This window comes from Anguilla anguilla, chromosome 4 (genome assembly GCF_013347855.1).
Source record: "Anguilla anguilla isolate fAngAng1 chromosome 4, fAngAng1.pri, whole genome shotgun sequence".
NCBI classification, from domain to species: domain Eukaryota; kingdom Metazoa; phylum Chordata; class Actinopteri; order Anguilliformes; family Anguillidae; genus Anguilla; species Anguilla anguilla.
This window is the reverse complement of record NC_049204.1, coordinates 37,831,666-37,853,778: the sequence shown is the minus strand read 5'-3', so window position 1 is coordinate 37,853,778 and position 22,113 is coordinate 37,831,666. Positions and strand designations below refer to the sequence as shown.

The following is a 22,113-nucleotide window of genomic DNA, read 5'->3' as shown; positions in this document are numbered from 1 at the left end:
ATTGTAGCCGGTTAATAACTGAACGGTGAACGGCGGGTAGATATGGTGCAAAAGCAATAATTGATAAGTAGTAGACAATTATTAGTGAGGGTCGAAGCAGGTTAAAGGAGTAACATGGTGATTGAACGTGACACTTCCCAGTTGTCTTTAGGAAACAACAAAACAAATGTGCATAATTTTTTTTATTATTCAGTCATTTCAATGTACTAAAGCCTAAATTTCCCACTATAAAAGTTCACCCTGGGCGTGGTAATGAGAACTGTCAGTTAGCTATGATTGACAGACCGTGCCCCGTTACCATAGCTACCCCCATGATAAGCGCTATTTTTGGGAGCCTTTTCACAAGCTAGCTAGCTTAGTAGTATATGAAGTATCGATAGATAGCTAAGATAAGGACGTTGACTTATATACAATTATAATTTTTGCTAGCTAGCTAGCCAAGTTAAGAGAAAAGCACAACTATAACGTCCTCATAAAAGCAAACTAGCTAGCTAACGTTATCGATAACATTGCCTTATGAAAGCGAACTACCTAGTTAGCTAATGTTAGCTAGCTAGCTAGCTAAATGAATATAACCAGAAATAATCTAATAGTCCTTAAAGGGCACTCTAATTTACGTGAACCTAACGTTAGTGAAATATTTGCATTGTCTTGCCCGTAAGCCAGCGGCGCAAACTATGGGTCTCCAGTTATCCATGGGTTTCCGGGGCGTGAAAAGGGGAGTGGTTAGGCTACTGTGTTCGTGAGGCACCAAGTTGAGAACTTTCTCAACCGGTTGAAAATAGGACGATAAATTTAAAGCGCATATTTCTCCAAAAATACAGAACGGACATATTTAATACTTTACTCATTGTGTTTCTTCAATGCCTCTTGTGGAAATAGCACATAAAACAGAGAAAGTGTGAAAGTCACCATGGTAGGCTACTCCTTTAAAGAAAGGTGTTCCAAGCTGGGCTTGAACCTAGGACCCCGTGTTCCCAAGACTGTAACCTTGCCCACTAGGCCAAAGGTGGACTAGCTATTTAACCGGGGAATGTTTCAGAGTAAAAAGGTATGGGTATTTTGCGTGTGTATGCGCGTTTTTGATTGGGTCGTGTAGGTGAAGATTTGGCTGGTGTCAGTGAAATGTCCAATGGGGAGACATTTTGTTAGTGGGATAGGCGGCAGGAAAAATAAGAATGAGAAGAAGAAGAAGAAGAAGAAAGAGAAGAAGAAGAAGAAGGAGAAAACGCGAAATCCCCTTAGTTTGGGGCTTTATTGTGTGGACATGTGAAGTTATTTATGAAATCTGTCTGTTGAAATGGGATCAGAATGTACAGAATTGAATGTTTTTAAGGGTGGAGTGTCTGTGGCTGTTGTGGTTATTTCTCTGGGGAACCCTGAAAAGTGCCAAACTCTCTGTGCTGTATAGGTATGGGGCATGCCCCCGCCAAGGCGTAACTTGGCGGGATGGCATACCTGCCATCCCAATATAACGTATATAATATAATAGAATCGGAGCAGTACATAAACGCGTTGAGGTTCCGGACTAATAGCATAATGACTGTAATACCATAAGCGCGTAAATATTCTTAACTTATGAAGCCCAAGATAAGGGAATAACGATAAAATAAAGAGTAAAAGTAGCACCCATATAATATAAAAGAATCGTAAAAGCGCATATTTTCCTTTCGTGTAGTTAATGGCTCATAATAGCTAATCTGCGTAATTCTGAAGGGCTACCAACTACGGGAATGATGACGGAGAAAGAGGTTTTATGCGGGGAATTAATGGCAGCGGCATTAAAATCTATGGTTAAAAGATATGGGAAAGCAATGAGAACTAACCCCCCATTCCCCAGCAAAAATGATTCCGGGGTAATTTCAGAGGAGGCACTGAACGTATGGTGGTCCCAACAGAAAAATAATTAAGAGAAAGGCAAATATGCAATGTATGTTTGTTATATGAAGTGTACACAATATAGTCGAAAGAATTTATAACCTAAGTAACATAATAGAATGATCATAGATAGTAGTATAAACTGATTGAGGTTCCGGTCTAATAGCCTAAGGACTGCGGACACTATATGAGCCTGAAATAATGGAGTAAGGTTATGTAGGAAAATTTTGAGACTCCCCATGATTGAGATGTCTTCACACATTAAAGTTAGGGTATTCCCATCAATGTTGATCAAACTCTCGATGCTTCATGATAGAAATACATCACATGTATGACTATACACTCATATAATCAATATGTAATCCAATAAACCTATATCAGTAGTTGCAGCTAAGCTTATGGAAATGCAAGAAACCGCAGTATCAACTGTAGAAAAAAGCAAGAGAACGCAGAAGGCTTAAAAAAACCACACTTACTCACTCAGCAGAAAACATTAATCAAATACTAACCATACACTTATATTTTCAAACTGATCAACTGTGCTAGAAGACTAATATTTTACAGTGACCCCTATGTAACTTGTATGCTTAATGGAAAATTACAGGAGGCTGTGACTTGTATGCATAATGGAAAATTACAGAATAAAGACTAATATTTTTTAAGGGAAAGTTGGGGTAACATTACACAATAACGTTATCACCTAAGAACAGAAAATCATTGTGGTGCCAAGAAGGTCAGATCGACCCAAGAGCAGGAAATCAAAATCATTGCGGTGCCAAGAAGGACAGATGGCTGGTATTTTTAGAAATGTGTTAAGGGGAGTTGTGGGGTACATTTGTGTATAAAATGAATGTGAAACTGACAATCGAGGTTCAATTCGGTGGAATTGATCCGGCTTTATGCACCTGTGCAAATAAAGTCTAACTTTTCTGAAGAGCTTGCTGCTGTGGTGTCTTTTCCCTCATGAAGTAGTTTTCTACAAATTAATGATTGGACTTTGAATTCTGTCGGTTCCGAGACACGAAAGTTAAAAGAATTTATGATAAAATAGTAACACAAATAGGAATGTCTCCTATATTCTGTGTAATATGATAAAGTACAAGACACATACTTTACTTGCCCTTAGCAACTCTCTTACACACAGGGATGTAGCTACAGACAAGTATTTTATACCCATGTACTAGCTGTTTATTGTTAATAATGACTAATCTACAGATCTCTGAAGAGTTTTCAATTGTGGGGACTAAAAATGGTGAAAGAGAGGTTAAGTGAAGAAGGTTAGGAAGGCTGCTATGTGTTCTCTGCTAGGGAACAAGGTAAGAATGGGCCTTTAGAGATACGCTGCTGTATTTAGCTTATAGTAATTCAGGGAATGAATTGAGTAGAGACAGTGGTGATTTCCTGACTGTGGCAATTGATGGTAGTCTTCCCATTTTTAGAAACAAAGCTGGAGAAATTGGTTAAGCTTTGAGAGATTGTAGTGATCTATTGGGCATGGGCTGCATATATTTTACGAAATAGCATAAGGACGTGGACACCATAAGCCCCTAAATATTCTTAATTTATGAGCCCAAGATAAGGGAGTAACAATAAATAAATAAATAAATAAATAAATAAATAAAAAAGGTAGCACACATATGATTGACCCCTAGTGGCAGATCCTAACACCATCCTTTCCACTGTTTCTCATGTAAAATACACGCTGAGCAATGTTGGCTTCAAGCTGACACTGAGGTAATGGATCGTTTTTACTTCTCAAAGTAGCATCTTGCATGAGACTTTTGTTAATACCGTGAATGTACCTGTGGGTGATCAGTGGGGTTACCGAGGGCAACCGAGGCCGTGTAAATACACCAGAGATGGAGGAACTAGTATGTAGCATTGGAGGGTTCAAGCACTTGTGAAAGATGGAAGTAAAATACAGAAGTATTGAACAGGAGAGAAGGCTTTTGGTGCAAGGTAGTACACTGCCTTTACTGCAGTACTGTGGGAGACGCTGAGGACCTTGCTCAAACACGGCAGGAAGTTATGCACTGGATAGCCAGTGAGATTTACAGGGAAATTGCAAGTAGGGATTTGACAGAAACGTGTTTGAAAGTGTTTGTATGTGGAGAATAGAGGATGTAAGCATAAGGATTTTAAAATGACGTGTGACATTTGAACTTGTAGGAGACTCCTGACTAGGGCAAGAGCCCCCAATACAAAATGGGGGACTGGTACAAGAAACTAACATTGGTACAAGAAACTAACTAATCAATTCAAACTAACTAATCATTTGTTCTCCATTTTAGGATAAGACTGGGTGACGCAGCCACCAGCCGTGCTCCTCTCCGTGAAAGCGGGACTGAGTAATTAACACTGAGTAAAGCCGCGTTTCCACCAAAAGTACCCGGAACTTTTAGTCCCAGGAACTAATTTTCAAGGAACTAAAAGGTTCCTTCAGCCCATGGTTGTCTGCGTTTCCACCGCGGTCTAAAGTCCCGCGAAGATTAGGCAAATTAGCCCACTGACGTATGAAAAAGCGACGTTGTCGTCGGTCCATCTGTACTATGATTTCTTCTGTAACCCCATACTATCACCGAAGTAGCCTACATTATTTTCTAATAACCGGGACAGCCCGGAGGGGTTTATTCCACTTATATACAACGGGTTACCAACAATGACTATATATGGTTACTTTTGTATTTATTTATTTTTATCGATTTAATCACCTGGAATTGAAATATTTTTCTGCAGCCGTTTGGGCATATTTTACCGTTGTCAAGCAAAACTGTCGTTGGTAGTTGAACTTGGACCGTTGTTATGCAACAAATAGGATATAACAGGCCAATAGTCAGATTGTAACTGTTTTATATATCCTCTCAAACACATTCATTATGTTTTTATGCGAACATTCACTTTCATGTCTTGACATCCGAGGCGACAGAATGCATTCACATTTCCAATATAACTGGCAACAACAGCAGAAAACATGCACACGTTGTAAACAATTTTCTGTTTGATTACTTTCTCATCGTCAATTCCATATAGGCTAATCGCAAAATGACAAGAATAGAACGAAAACTCAGACTTGTGTGAAAATTTAAATTAGTAGTGGTACAGCCACCGTTTGCTTTCCTTCGAAGTTACTGCTAGCCGAGCAGCGAAGTGTGCCCTCCAGATGCGAACCATGCACCATAAATTAGTCCATAGTCTTCCTGGTCTTTTTGTGGAATTGAAGAATGGCAGAGTAAAATTACGGCAGTCTGAAAAAGCTAAAGGTACGATTACTAGAATTAACCTGTTATTTTACCCTGACAAAAAGTGCGGAAGGTGATTTCCAGTTTGCTTTTACTGTATCACCAATGTGAATTACGCAGAACTACCGCATACCTCACATAACTGTATCAAACGTTTTGAGTCAGTTACAACGGGCTAACAAAGAAAATCCGGAAGAAAATATTCAGCAACCAAATTAATCCGTTTGAATGTTTTGGTACGTAATATGCTGTCCCACCACAAATGCTTTTTATAAAAAAAAATTATAAAACGAATACTAAAGCAAGAAAAGAACAGAAGAGCACACGTTATAATTCCAAGATGTTGGCAGGCTATAACCAAAACTAGGCTACTGCGCCGCATAACATACAAGTTTGATTTGAAGTTATTATGAAAATAAATTGGTTTGTGGCTGCATATTTTTAAACATGGCGGCTGAAAATAAACACAAAAAAATGCTGCGAGTACTCGACCATCAGAAATGTTCAGCGCTGCAAGCTCCACCCAAAAGGTTCCTGTACTTTCGGAAAGTACTACCCCCCGAGCAGGAACTTTTTGGGGTGTAAAATAAAGCCCCCGGAACTAAATCTAGACCCTAGTTCCTGCGGTGGAAACGCACTGAGTTCCTCAAAAGGTTCCTAGTTCCGGGGTAAAGTTCCTGCGGTGGAAACACGGCTTTATATTTATTAACAATTAATTTGCTTTCACCCTTTGAAATTCTAACAGGTTGACCCATGAGGACTCCTGGTGGTTAGTGTATTGGTGGGAAATTGCATGTAATGGGTGACTGTATAGGTAGATATTGCAGGCTTTTGTCCTAAGTGTGTTTCACTGGATCACAGAACTGGACCTGACCCGGCTGAGGACAAAGAAACATGCCTGGTTCAACCTGGATACAAGGTCATGGTGAAAAACATAATTGGAAGACATTTTATCCAAATTTGGTCTGGACCACACATGCTCACGATTCCATCAGCTGCTTCCAGTGACTGGAACTCCGGTGTGGTTCCGCATTAAATAGTTAAGAAAATACAAGGGTGAGACCCAACATGGGGCACAATAATCCCCGTCTACCCTCTGGGGGCTATCTCTCTCTGCGTGTCTCCGTTCAGACGCATGTTTCCAGGACAAGAATGTGCACCAACCTTGCAGGCTGCAGTTGGATTTGGGATGACTTCACAGCGACATTTTTGTCATTATGTTGTCATGTTGGATATTTTTGTCATTATGTTGTAATGTTGAACATTTTGTCATTATATTGTAATGTTGTATATAGTCTGAGAGTGTGGGTTGATACAGGAATAGGTTGGGAGGAGGGCTTCTCCCCTATTCGCTATTGTGAATCAAACTGAGTGAATGTCTGGTTTCCATATTGAATGTTCCTCAATAATGCTCGATTGAGTTTGAACTACTTTACGTGTCAGGTTTCATCATAGATCCTCACCACGTTACACCTAACATTAGTTATTTTAGAGACCCCTGCAAAGCTCAGATTATTATTAATAACTCAAATCTTTGTGAAGCTGAATATTGAGACGCACTGAGCCATGAAAAAACACTAAATGTATTTAAAAGCTGGCCATAGGGCTGGCATTCACATTCAGACAATGATAGACAAAATCATGTCCCCTCACCAATTAATGCCCCTGAAAGAAAACATATTTTATCTCACTAAAAATGAATCGTTTGTACCAATGAAAACCCCAGTTCTGGTTCCACTGGCCTTCTCCATGGGTATCCCAGCATTCTCCAGTGCTCTGTAGGTGCACTCCAGCAAGAGCTTCTGCTGGGGATCCATGAGGTCTGCCTCCGTCTCAGTGATTCCAAAGAACTTGTGGTCAAACTCATTTAACCTGGGTATTAAATTGTTCAGCACTTTTATTTCACTACTGCATTGTGTTTCTTTGAGATACATTGAGATTTGTGTTGACTTGCTGCTCAATTCACTATGTTCAATTTCAAGAAAATAAAATTAACAGTTGATTTACAAAGAAAAATGAAACAATTATTTCTATCAGAAAATCTCTAAGAGCACATTGCATGAACAATTTAAATATATTGGATATGACACTAATGTACAATTCTATTTTTGGTTATTATAAGGAATAAATCTCAGCTGCATGCATTTCATAAATATGCAGTTCAAAATATAAAGGTAACTGTAGGGAACGTGTAGCTTACCCATCAATCAGGGCTGCTTTGGCAGTTTGTGTTTTCCCAGCTTTGCTGTCATCAGAATCATACCAGAATGCTGGGTCAAATCGGTAATCTGGAATGTGCACTGTGCAGTTCTTTCCTTCCAGCAGAATCTTCCAGAAATTGCTAAGTCCTTCACCTGGCAGATGCAGGAGTATATTTACTGTCACTATTAGATAACCATCCATTAGTTCTCTAGGCAATTAAAAAGTGCATATATTTAGAGAATTACGCCTTTATTTTATGGCATCTTTGTAAAGATTATGTTAATGTTGAAAGACATGTGGAATTTGATTTAAAATCTAGGAGTTCTGTACAAAGAGACATAATAAGCTTGATTCTGCCATGGAACACATGCACAGTTCTGCTTATGGTAGGCTGGGACACTTCCTATATTCATAACATTCATAAGTGATTACAGTCTCTATTTACAATCTGGTCCCCCCTCATTTATAGAAATGTACACATAAAAATATTCTTGAAATGCAGGAACAAAAATAAAAGGCTTGCTGTAAAAGTATACACATAATGCTGTCTGTCTGCTTGAATTTACTCAAATCAGTGCTAAAAAAAACAAGAAAAACAAACTTTTATAGATTATGTCACTATATAGCTCTAAAATGGTGGTATGGATGCATTACATAAATGCAGAACATTAATTTTTAAAAGTGCTTAAAAATAACTGCTTTAATGTTTTCATTTATTTTAACTGAGTACTTTCTAAACAAGCTGTGGATAAATTAGGTCTATGGCTATTGGGACTCTACAGATCAATGAACTGAACATCTACTGTGCATACTCCATAATTGAGTTGAGTATAATCATTTTTTGAATACCTATTTTTTTGCTGGCTGGACAGATGTTGGATCTGAGCTGTAAGTTAAGACTGGAGATTGGAACAATTTATCATTATCATCATCATTATCTCTATCATTTTACTGTGTAGCCCTGAAGTTATGCTGCCAGATAATAGCGCTTACATTTATCCTGATCATCAAACATATTGAGAAAATGGCAATATTGATATTCAATGTTATTCAAAATATGCCAATCACTGTTATAATTTTGAAAATGATCCAACATTTTATGTTGCCTAAATAATTGTGACAAGGCTACCATAGAATGTTGCACTTTATTTGCATCATACTCTGTTTTAAGAAATCAAATTACTTTTAATTTTTAAAAATTAATTTTCATAATCCTCAACATAATACATCAGTTTAATTTTCACATTAACTCAAGGTTAATTGTAAAAGCTACATAAGGCCATTGCATTTGTAATTTACTATGCCATTAAATGCTGGGGAGGTAAATAACAACAATAATAAAAATAATAATAAAGGTTGGGGTTGTAGTCTAGAAAAACGTGCTACACAGTTTTTAATCACCACAACCTTACTGCAAGACTGAAAAGTTGCAAAAATGGCACCTTGCCCACCTTGCCCACCTTGCCTTTAGTTAGATGGACTACACAGATGTGTAAAGCTATGCCTAAATCTTCTTGTAAACAGGCAAAGTAGCCTACATTGGTACACTGGCTGGGATGACTACACACAAACATTTCTTTTCTGCACAATTAATACAATATGAAAAAGCACAGAGAAATCAGATCAATAGCTGAACTTGGTGACTGTGCTGTCATTTGTTTTAAGAATTTAAAATATCTTTAAAACCTGACTTTTTCATTTCCCCCTTTTTGACGTAAGTTTCAGTTGCCTGAAGGATATTAACTAACTGTACAATATGTTGCCAGCATACAGTGAAATAAGTCACTGCGATTTCTTTCCCCAAAAAATGCAGCCTATATTGACAACATTCTGAAAGGCAGATACCTCACCTCCAGGGAAATTGCAACCAACGCCCACAACAGCAACCTCTTCATCTGAGTCCGCCATTTTCAGCTTTCACTCCTTCACAAAATTAAAGTGTGAAAATTATATCTTACACAACTCACAGGATGGAACATATTTAAAAACTAATTTATTCATGGCTGTAGCATTCAATATCAGCAGAAATGGCAAAAATAAATAAGAAAATACAAATTGTGCATTCAAAAATATGAAGCGAAAATATGAAGAAAATACATATAAGAGTAATTCATAAAATTAAGAGACAGATTCATGGTGATATGGTAGGCAGACTGTTTAATGTTTGGATTCCATGCTTCCTGTGGTTTAAGAGTGAAATATAATTAACGAAGGATGTGTAGAACTCGTTCACTCCAACAGGATTAACCCCAAAAAGAGTATTATGACCTTAATTTAAACCTGAATCTGAACACACATGAGCAATCTGCACCTGTTGCTACACAATGAAGCCTCTGCGTGCCTGTGGAAAAAACCCATTAGATGTTTCACATTAGGCTATCGATATTTTATATTTTAACTCACCGAATCGCAACAAAGATTAACATAATTCCATTACCAAACTATTTGAGTTTCATGCTTCAAGCTTTTGAACATCAACTTTATGTATTTAAGTACAATAAATGTACATTTCTAGAGTATGGGCATTTACAATTATAAATTAACTACTTTTATCAGATAAAGTTATCAGAGAATTGTGTCCCAACCTTTGACACAAAACATGAAGTATAATAAAAGTATAATAAAATATAAACAATAATCAAATAAAAGCAAACAAACTGGCCAGATTTTCACCATGTCTCTGCTTAAGCATTTATAGGACACTCTTAGCCATACCATCTAACATTAATATGTAGCCTACTTATAAGCAACAAACAGTGCTGATAAGTAATCAGGGTCACAACCAATAATAATAATCAGTACATAATCTTACAACAAAAAGCAACATAGATGAAACAAACATTTCAATTGTTTACTATATATTGTTGCATGGGGACGAGACAACATTTTTAGAAATGTTGTTATTTATAATCACTTCAAGGGAATTTTCAATTCATCTTGTGTATTTCTCATGACAATCATACAAAACTCCAGTTCGTGTTTTTGTGGTTAACTGACTCAACCTGTCACTGGCTAGCTTTGAATTAGCCAGATTGAAAAACAAAATATAAGATAAGACCTTCGTTTGTCCATACATACATATATAAATATGCCCAAGTATTGATGTAAAGGTAATACTTTTGACTCCAAGTAATTGGTATACTATGAAAGAAAATCTGAAAACCATAACAGGACGCTATTACTGCTAGGATCATGCCAATGACTGGTTCAGCTTTATTTAAATTAGCAGCAAGGTGAAACAAAAATACAGTGTTCGAATTACGGGGGGAATTGGGGGGGGTCTGACTCTGACCCCCCTAATTAAGACTTGGACCCCCCCCAAAAGAGGTAAAAACAACAGGTTGGGGGGTCGAAACATTCATATATCCTTCTTACCTGTAATCGTAAATATTGCAATATATATTTCCCATCAGAGGCGTCATTAGACACCAACCCTAGTGACGCCACTGACCTGTTGTTTTTACCTCTTTTGGGGGGGGTCCAAGTCTTAATTAGGGGGGTCAGACCCCCCCCCCCCCCAATTCCCCCCATAACTGGGATGGGCTATCAGGTAGACTATAGCACTACAGTTCTATAGCCAACATCCTTTCATGTGTGCATTACCCTTTGAGGAGAAGGATAGTTACTAGTGCACACAGAGTCTGTTAGCTATCTTATAATTAATTTCCATTGAGATTTTGCTGTAACTGGAGAAAAACTAAAATAAAGGGCCAGAGCAACTTTAAGGGGAGCTGGATTATTACAAGCAAAAAAAGGAAGCCTGCGTTAAAACTCCAGACAAGGACTGACGTCCGACCCTTGTTAAAAATAGGCACTCAATGACTCAAAGCTGACTTTTCTACCCAGACACAAACAATACGTAAGCTGTTTTCGACGGTGAAAGTTATCGAGGTCGATAGAGCACATTGTGTTTATTCGGGGGACCAAGAAGCATCGAAAGAAATCGTGTGTGTTCATCTTCCGACTCCTTCAGTACCTGGACAGGAATCTTATATTGGAAGCTAGCGGGAAAGATAGACATGCTTGATGGCAAGCCAGGAATGTCTTGAGTATATGTCAATAATTGACAAGCTGTGTAATCATCAGGTAGGCCTATTCCTTAGCATAGGCCTATATTAAAATTATCACGGTTTTGAACATTGTACCTTTAATGTTAAATATATGAAATGTAACTGAAAATCTGAGGATTATAGATGCTAATTTGAGGACCCTGCCCATTGTTGTCTTTAAAATTATTAGATATTATTCCCACCTCACATTATTTCACAACTTTGAAATGCTCCTAGTAAGCTAGCCCACACTCCTGCTGACCTCTCTATGGAAGGTGTATGGAAGGTGCAGATTCCTGGACATGCGAACAGGACATAATCTATGTGGATTATTCAATACTTTGTCACATTTTGCCATGACAAAATCTGAGCATTAAACTACAGTAGTCTGCTGTGAAAATCACAGGGAACACATATAGCCCTCTATTGATAACTGTATAACTGTACATTAAGTTTGAGCATTTTAACAGGTGCTCTTAGCCAGAACAACCATCTGTTTGCACCAGCTTTACAGTAAAAAACACTGCAACCCCAGGGCTTAATATACAGGGTGAAAGGGGGTTACAACCCCCAATATTACAAAACAGGCAAAATAACCCCACAATAATATGTAGTAATATGATGAGAAAAATAATTTCAAATAATAGAGATGGGGATTTCATGATGTGACTAGGATATACTGGTAAAGCTGGGTGTTTGTCACAGAAGTCGCAGGTGCCACAGATTCCATGACATTCCCCATGTTTTGCCATTTCCACAATTTCCTCTGTTTTTAGCGCTGTTGGTTAATGTATTTTTACTTGGGATATTTTTTGCAGCCTGAAATTGAGAAATGTGAAAATGGAGAAAAAACAGAATGTTTTTTTTTTTTAATTTTTCAATTTTACCAATTCTCTGTGTGTATCACATTCCTGTTCGATGCGCTATCCTCTGTCGGTCTGGGGAGGGTGTAGACTACCGCATGCCTCCTCCGATACATGTGGAGTCGCCAGCCGCTTCTTTTCACCTGACAGCGAGCAGTTTCACTGGGAGAGTGTAACGTGCACGGAGGTTCACGCTATCTCCCCCAGATCCCCTCCCTGCTGAACAGGCACCCCGACCAACCAGTAGGATTCGCTAATGCAACGATCAGGACTCATACCCTCACCGGCTTCCCACCCGCGATCACTGCCAATTGGTCTCTGTAGTGGTAGGTGAGTGCTTATACCTCTACACTACCCAGACGGCCCTGAAAAAACAGAATGTTAGCACCAAACTTACGGAGTAGAGCTGTAGAAACATGCAGCTATTGCCGTTGAGTGACTGAACACTGACATTGAGATTTGGCTTTCAGCCGTCTACTGATGGCCCTTTGGTAGATAAGATTGCAGAAGATATTGTTCTTTGGAAGCATGTATACCAAGCGGCCAAAACCAGACTTCGTTTTTGAAGCTCATTTCCTGGTGTTGTAGTTCCTGGTTGCTCACTAGCGCCACTACGGATGGCTCCAGTATAGGTGTTTTCATATCCGGTTTCCATGTAAGTCTACGGTACAAATGCGATCAAAATACAAAGTCAATAATTTTTTCTTAGAAGAACAAATAGTTATAATATGTGTATTTTATTGGTCTTATGACTGTCCATGGGTCGATTTCATGATTTATTGCGTCATTTGGGCACAGTGCCAATATTTGTTCTGGACCAATGAGGTACAGCTTGCGTCACTTCCGGATTACTGCGGAGGACTATGCTACAGTAGGGGCTACAGTCTATGGTCACTGGGGTGGGCGGTGGCGCTTCTTGGCCTTGCCATTGCGGCTCCGGCTACGGTCCGCCTGTGCTAAGTCTGAAAATGCAGGCATCCCATTTCGTGGTGATTTCATTATGGCGTGTGCTATTTACAGCTGCACTAGACGACCATAAAATAATCCTCCTCTTAAGTTTTTCGGTAGCCGAGTCATTTTTACTATTTCCTTTAGCCTACTTAACCAAATAATTACTTGGCAGAAAGCGTAATCAGCTTGCTATATTTGGTAGTCCAGTAGTAGCCTGTGCTAAAACAGTTCGCAACTTCGGCTACCAAGCCATTTGACTAGCTAGCTAACCTTAACCGGCAAACATTCAATCTGTCAAACGTGTTTGGCGGCTTGTCAATCGTGTACATTGCGTAAATGTCTACCTGGGCCATGCTTCACGCATGTGACAAAGCTACTATAATCCCGATTTTGGGATAAACACTTTTTCAGTTTCACGAAGCGAATTAAGAGTTTCAAGGTTCATTTGCTGAATATACAACACACGATGAAATCACACACAGAATTTAACGAAATTAACCATCTTGGCATTTAGAAAGGAACATGTTTTTAGCATTTAAGAGACCGACAAGCTAGGCATTTAAGACAGTGGTTCTCAGAATCGGTTCTGGGGGCTCCTTGCGTATATTGGCTTTTCTCCATTGGTTTTGATGATTTACAAGAAAAAAAATAATAGCCTAATAATAATTAGAAATTCAACGTAGGCTACATTATTTTTGTCTTCATGCACCAGGTGGAAAACTTGCCGTACAAAGTGCGTTGTCATATTTACACGCCTGCAGATCAGTTATTAAAATACTTGGTAGATTTGTTAATCACCGCTGAGTTAATTTTTATTCGGTAGAAAGTGATTTGCGAACGATCGGTCAGCTAGCGTCACCCAGCAAGTGAACACCACAAACGGCGATGGAGTAGCTAGTAGTAGCATGCTCATTAACTGACTGGCGAAAACCTACGACGATAACTTGCTCGCTTAACAGCAGATCTACCAGACAGTTATACGAAAATTTGCCTAGTCAAATCACCAGTAGCCTACACATCTCCGATTGATTGACCATCAGTGTAGTCAATGTTCTTCCCCTGTGGTTCATATTGCTAACGCGTGAGCTAACCACGGATAGCCTACCTAGCTCACTGGCAAACTGATATGCTAGCTAAGCATATTCGTTTTGCTGAGAAACATAAATTGAAGATAACTGAACATAGCCTAATTGTATTTTTAATGTCATACATATAACGTGATTACATGACACAGTACAGTCACGGATGGAAATTAAACTCTGTAAACATCTGATAATATATTTTAAAACATAACGGCAGACAGTCAGCTAGCCTCGTTCAGGTTGAGGGGCTTTTCCGCACCGGACTGTCAATCAAATTGTAAAAATCACAAGACCGCTTAACTCTATGGTTTTGGCTCCAAATCGAGAAAATGGCCGCGCCCGCCATTGAGCTTCAAAACGTGTTTTAGAGACCCACGGAGAGTCAATGGGTGACGTCACAGTAGCTTTGTCCATATTTTTTACAGTCTCTGATGTATACACCTGCATTTTATGACTAACAAAGGTTGACTTTGCTTTGAAAATACTTGTTTATTTTTCCAAACAAATACCAAGCTCCAATACACATGTGAACTGACACATTGGGGTGACATAGCTCAAGAGGTAAGACCGATTGTCTAGCAGTCGGAGGGTTGCTGGTTCAAACCCCGCCCTGGGCATGTCGAAGTGTCCTTGAGCAAGACACCTAACCCCTAACTGCTCTGGCGAATGAGAGGCATCAATTGTAAAGCGCTTTGGATAAAAGCGCTATATAAATGCAGTCCATTTACCATTACACGAGTTAATTTTTTGCCCAATGGCAAAATCTTAATATACTTTTCAGGCAGCTGCTATAATCTGAAACTGTGGGATTACAACCTGTTATGAGCGTTAGCCACTAGGTGGCACTCAGGTTCCAAAACAGGAAGTGACCGATGAAGAGGCACGGGAATACAGACGTTCGGTTATGCACTGCAGCATTGTTTTATTAGCATGCATTAAAGACGGGTTCTAAACATCGACCTGACTGGATATATGTTTAACACAACCAAAATGTACAGTATCCAATACTGTAGAAAACATCTCTTTCCACTTTCTGTAGGGGATGGACACTTGAGATTATATTTAAATGTTTTAATTTTCATTTTAATTTTTAAATTAAATGCTAAATGAGATTAGATTTATCTACTATTAGGACTTGGTGAGAACTAAATGAGAATGCTCTATGTCCTAATATGTGAAGTCAAAAAAATGAAAGAGGGTGTACTTTCATTTCACTTTACTGTAAATGACTGCTGCAGCTTCGTATTTGTAGCCTCAATTATGTTTAGCTCCAAACAAGGTAAAATTAACCCAAAATCAATGCTGCTGTGCATCTATGACACAAGGCCTTATTTTTGCAATACCCAATCCAAACAGATTCAATATATTTAGTTATAATAACAATAATCATAATAATAATAATAATAATAATTATTATTATTATTATTATACAAGAAATTACCTGTGCATTTCCAAATAGGGTATTCAGCTTTGGATAAAACCCTAATTCATATCCATCTGGTCCCCTTTCATTTTAAGGTGCTTCTCAAAGTTTTTATAAGTCATACTTTGAATATAATCTTTCAGTGTTTAAAAATAATGCAGGAACACAGGCACACGATCATCTGGAGGATTAAGAAAGGTTGCAAAACCTGTATTATTATTCAAAGATTAGGTCAGTATTTACATTTAGAAAGCTAGTCACATTTGGTTATTGCATCAGATTCCTCTTACCATTTCAGGGTCAGTGAGCTACGAAGTTACCTGTTCAATCTTAATTGTTGTTAAGGTGTTGTTTATTAGGGGAAATTCGGCATCATTTTTCTCTATCTATTTCTGTGTAGTTTTGAAGTCCGCAAGCGAGATAAGTCGGGAAGCATTACTATTAATTTTTGAACCAAAGATCCGACTCAAAAACAGACAAACCAGGACAGGATACCAAAAAAGACTTAAAGACCAACAGAGACAGAAAGTCACCTTTGCAGATTGAACAGGATACAGAATAGGCTGAAACACTGGTTTGAATGCAGAGGAGAACAAACTGGATATTTAACAATAGGTGGAACTAATAGAAAACAAGAAATCAGTTAGTACTAGCCAATAAGAAGAACAAAAAAGGAAGTACTAGACATAAGGAAGGGAAATAAAAGAAAATAAACCTGGATAAATTATTTAGAAAATACAAAGTAATCCCGCAACATAACATAAATTTCAACCAATGGAAATGTAAGTCTGCAGTTTCTGACCCCATAGCACAGAAGTCAAATGTAATCTCTGTGTAGATCACCTGTGTCTGCTGTCTCACACAGAACAAGGTCAACAGTAAAACCTTGCTTTGTTATGAGAGCACTGAATGACCTGGCACTAAACTTTATAAAACTAAAATAATCATTTGTCAAAAACTGCACTAGAACACACCTTAAATAATACATGTGTCTGAAAATCAGGTTTAGCATGAGTGTAAGGATAACTTGTAAAGAACTCTATACCAACTAAGGGAAGATTTTACCAAATCAATATGCCAATCACAATATTGTCCAAACTCTTTAAGAAAAAGTTCAGGAGATGATAAGAGATAAATAAAAAGATCAAGATTGACTGTCAGGCCGCAAACACACCCCCACTACTGCCTGTGAACTCCTGCTTTTTTATAGGAACTAAACAAGCCACATCACATTTTGCTAAAATATATTGTATCAATTTTGTTTTTATGATTACATCTGATAAAACCATAAAAACAATAAAATTCCTTGGGTGCTGTTTACCCTCCCTTATGATGCATGCCAATATAGAAATAAAACTGATGGATTCCATTGATATAATGACTAGCAGTAATTACTGTCCAGATTTGAGGAGCCAAATGTTACAGAGTCGAGAGGACATTGTGAAGCCTTGCAAGATTGCTGGTTAACATTCAATTTCTTGTTATCAAGCACCCATGACCTTGTGCAACAACAGGAAAGTGCCTTTCTCTTTTGATAGGTACCAGCAGTTCTTTCTTAAACAGGTATTTCTTTCCTGACTAACAACTGTGGTGGAAATTACCTAATTTCCCCCGGTCGGTGAGAAGAGTCTAACAGACTTACCCAAAATATTCAGTTTCAGATACCTTTATTTGGCCGAACAGGAGAATTCACAGAGCAACAACATCTCTGAATGAATGTTCTCGAAACAGTTAGAGCATTTTATAGGCTACACTTCAAAGTAGGTGAAATTGCCTGTTCTGGAATTTCCCCAGTGCTTTTGCAGTTCCGTTAAAAACATTGGATTCCTAGGAAACGCTGAATTCTCACTTCCTCAAGGCTATATATGTCACAGTGACTTACAGTGGGCTCCAGAATTATTAGCACCCTTAATAAAAATGTAGAAAAAAAGCTGCATATTATAAATTACACAGATAATAATCTATATGTTATGTTCAAACATATGAGAAAACTATATAATTTTATTTCAGTACATTTACTCTCATGCTGCGCACAATAAACAAAACCAAGAATCTGGAGCTTGCCAAACATTTTGCCAAACAAAATTGAACATTTTGGCCATACACACCATGTACATGCTTGGTGGCAAAAGAGGAATGCATACAGGAGAAGCAACTCATACCTACTGTCAAATATGGAGGTGGGTCATTGATATTTTGCAGATGTTTTGCTGGCAGTGGTCCCGGGGCACTATTTTAGATCAATGGGACAATGAATTCAACAAAGTACCAGGAAATACATAATCCATAAGCACAAACCCAAAGATATCAATGATTCTGAAAGTTCTACATGGAGCAATAGTCAAAAATCCCTCCAAATGTGCTCTCTAACCATATCACAAATTAGAGGAAAAGATGCATGGCTGTCATCTTTGCCAGGGGTGTTCTCACAAAATATTAAACCAGGGGTGCCAATAAATGTGGAACCTGTTTTTTAGGGAAATATTTTTATATTTAAAAAATTTAAGACTTTGTGGATTCCAATGAATCATTAATCAAGCACACTAGTTTACACATGTTGGAAAATAAAGCTTATGTCAATAACTGTTTTATTTTTTAGTTTATCAATTGTTTTTAGCATTTTTTGTGGATATTTATCAAGGGTGCCAATAATTCTGGAGCCCACGGTATAACAATGGAGAAGTGCAGAGACAGTTTCTGTGAAGAACAGGAACACGCGCGGGAGGGGCTATGCGCTCTGTAACACCGGATAATGAAACGATACCGGATAATGTAATAACTTTTCATAATGTAATGACTTTTTCATTTAGAAGGACTGTCTCTGCACTTCTCCATTGTTATACGTAAGTCACTGTGACATGTATAGCCTCAAGGAAGTAAGAATTCAGCGTTTCGGGTAAATAAGTCAGTTTCCTAGAAATCTGATGTTTTTAACCGAGCTGCAATAGCGCGGTTAATATACCAATATCCATATGATGTTTTCACTTTATGATTTAAGAAGGCCAAAGCATTAGCCTACATTACACACTGTAAAGGTTATGCGCTTGGCCCAAAGTTAACTTCCGCTCCGTGTTTGTTTATTATTTGGGTTTGTCTTTACTGGCTAATATGGCACTGATTTCAAATGGAGTGAAAGTTAAACTGATGAGCAGACTGATGTTGGGCTCAGGTTGTTGTGCTGTGGGGTGCAACGTGGAACAAATGCCATTTCAAAAATTTGTAAAAATATATAATTTAACTTTGTAACCCCACTAGGGAATTGTGAAACGAATTGTTTGAATCCCTGCGATTATTATAGCTGGTGATTGCCCGTTGTTACTTCATATTTTTGAGAAATAACTGGACATCGTTACCTATTAAAATGTAAGTCCTGTAAAAATATGCATAATAAACTGTATAAATAAATAAAAACTCAACTTCATACATACACATTTAGTAATACTAATACAGCCTTATTTACTGTATCAAATTTAAGACAAGCAACATGCTCGTAATTATCTCATCGCGACCCATTAAAGCTAATGGCGCAGAGGTTGCTTCATAATTTCAAACTGCTTTCTTAACGGCTATTTTGCATCCTGCGACTTGGGTTACAACTGTGAATATGTACGGATTCCTAGACGTGCTGATAACGACCACCCCATTAACCTCAAATACGCAAGACATTAAGGACACTTATACAGCATGCTAACAACTTTACGTCAAGTTCCATTCATTTATATAGGGTGGTCAATACACGTCCCCTTAGCAACCAAAAGCTAGCGCTGGACCACCTCTGACTTATTTGCCGGCACAGAAAAAAATCACGAAAGTGTTGAAAAAATAACCACGGGAGGATAACAAGGACATTTTTTCCTACATAACTAGGTACAGGTTGTTACCCATATTTCGCCTATTTCATATATAGTTGCAAATAAGTTTACGTTTTCCTGTCTGTCAAACAAAGGTGGTCCAATAGGTGCTCTCACTCTAGCATTGACTTTTTTCAGGTAACAAACTTATGATAAGCAATAGCTAATAGCTAGCTGACCAGTAACAAGCCTTCAATAGTTATGAACAATTAGCTAACTAAATTGATTGTAGCTAGCTAGCTAAACGTAGCTAACATTGTATAAATTATAGACAGTAACGTTAGATCAATGCTAGTAGTTGATACGCTATAGCTACGTTTTGAACTTACGTGTTTCCAATGACTTGACAACGTTACATTGCCTGAATATTTTTTGTTGTGGTAACCTAGCAAGATGACCCAAACTATTAAGAGCTACTATGTTTTTCCATCAATGCATGCTATACAAATAAATACCTACAGTAATTGCATTGGCTACACATGCTGCCCAGCACTAGCCCCAGTTTGAGTCTCACGTAATCATCGTTTTTAAGCAATGTCATAGAAAGAGTGCATTTTTTACTAGGAATGTGGATGTAACCAGAATAGTTATGGATTATGCAAGGAATGTATGATGCTCAGCAAGGTGCAATACTGTCAACACTATCTGTTTCTGTCACATTTTTCTGGTAGTGTAATGTTATCACATTTGAATTTGGCCAAGTAACGGTTCTTTTCTTCGACTGGTAACCCCAAATACTACTGGCTAGACATAGTTTTAACTAGCTAGCTAACATAATGTACTTGTTATTTATTTTGCTTGTTATCAAACATAGTCTAGAGGGACTCTGTTGTTATTGATTGTCTGTGGAAGTCTGCCGGAAGTGAAGTTAGGGCCAGAACAACGTGAAATACGTGAATATGTTGTGATTCACAGCAATGCATAATTTAGACATTTTGGATAGATTTGGAGATGCTGGGTACACTGCTTAGTTTTTGCTTCATACATCTATAGTAGTTCTACATATCCACCCTTAGATTTTATGAACTTGTGGTCAAGAAGTTCTTGATCCAGCACATGTACATGTCATAGTTTAACCTGCTGTATATATGCAATCTCTCAGTATTTAATTACAAACTAAAAAAGTACAAATTAATTTTAGATTTTTTGTCTAGACAATTGCATTTGTGGCACTTTATTTCTTCTAAAATTAAACTAAAGTAATCTGCGTTAGTATTGTAAATTGTACAAATGTCTTGCTTCATTTAAACCTCTGGGGTCGAGAGCTCCGCCGGGGGAGCTCGACAAGATGAAATTTACTTTCGTTTCTATTTGGATGATTAACTTCACGTGCTTTATCATACAGACACAACAACAACATTGACAGAAACCTTAGAATCGCGACTTTCCAATGCGCCCATTGGCAAATAATATGAATTGTTTCAAATGTTCTAAATTTGATTAATTAGATCATGTATGCTTCGTTAAACTTTACTCATTACTAGGTGAATTTCGCTCAGCAGGAAGTCCGCCCAAATCGCATTCACATGTTAACAACATTATAATTACTCTCCATAGAAGGAGACTAAAGGAGGGGCGATGCGAGATCCATGTGAGAAATGCCAAGTCTGCGAAAGCGGGATAGAATGTCAAAGTGTCACCTAATTCACTTCTTTTGAGGTGAACATTTCGTTTAATTTTGGAAAATGGTCCGTCCGGAAGCCGACACTGATGAAGAGCGGTGTCATTTCGAACAGCGAACTGATCCAGCTGAGGATCAACTTCATGCCTAAGTATATTTCTTATGATCATATTGGTAAATATGTGTACTGTATTGCAACGTATCTGTGTGTTTGTAGGAATATCCAGCAATATGCGCGTTTGTAAATTCGAACGATTTGAACTATTGCATCTCAAAATTATAGGCTAGGCTCTCTGCGTCTGGTTGTGTTAGAAGTATCAGGTAGACTGTATGTTTTTCGATCATATTGGTAATAAATAGCCCGTGGCGTGGCTAAGATTCTAAAACTGATGTCCTCGCACAATCGATATTAGCATACTGTAAGTAAATTCGGGAAATAGCAATATAATAACCACTTAGCTAAACAGACCTAGCCTACTTCAGATTGAGGCATTGTTATTGATGAGTTGCGTGTAGTTGAGCTGGAATATCAATGTTTATTTAGTTTAGCTAATGTTGTTTTGTTGATAGCTTGCATTATTTGTAAATGTGTGCTGTATTACATTCTCTGTGTGTTTGTAGGAATATTCACTAATATGCGCGCTTGTAAATTCCCACACTATGAACGATTCGAACCATTGCTTCTCAAAATTATAGGCTACCTCTCTGTGTCTGGTTGTGTTTGTTTGGTTCTTTGTTTGTATATGATGTAACCATGTCACATTTCCTAAGTTTTGTTTTCATTAGTTAGTGGTTTGCCCCTTTTTTGTAAAGCACATTTAATTTTCACCTGTTGAAGGAAATGTGCTATATAAATAAAGTTTGATTTGATGTCACATTTCCTAACAATTTTGTTTTTATCATATTTACAGAGATGCTGATCAGGAAACACGGCCTAGTTCACCACTAGCTAAG

At 37.9% G+C, this 22,113-nt stretch overlaps 1 protein-coding gene across 2 annotated transcripts in view; it reads right to left on the bottom strand.

Moving 5' to 3' along the window:
- The window catches only part of LOC118225303 (6-methylsalicylic acid synthase-like), a 29,012-nt gene extending 11,441 nt beyond the window's left edge, over positions 1-17,571 (bottom strand). Inside the window, exons 1-4 of one of the 2 annotated variants that reach the window (XM_035413481.1) lie at positions 17,330-17,571; positions 9,170-9,242; positions 7,318-7,471; positions 6,829-6,989 (exon numbers count right to left, since the gene is read on the bottom strand). In XM_035413481.1, the coding sequence (XP_035269372.1) occupies positions 6,829-6,989; positions 7,318-7,471; positions 9,170-9,227 (373 nt within the window). In that variant the 5' untranslated portion in view covers positions 9,228-9,242; positions 17,330-17,571. The remainder of the gene's footprint in view (positions 1-6,828; positions 6,990-7,317; positions 7,472-9,169; positions 9,243-17,329) is intronic. The other variant, XM_035413482.1, reaches the window with a different exon arrangement.
- Positions 17,572-22,113: the final 4,542 nt, after the last annotated feature.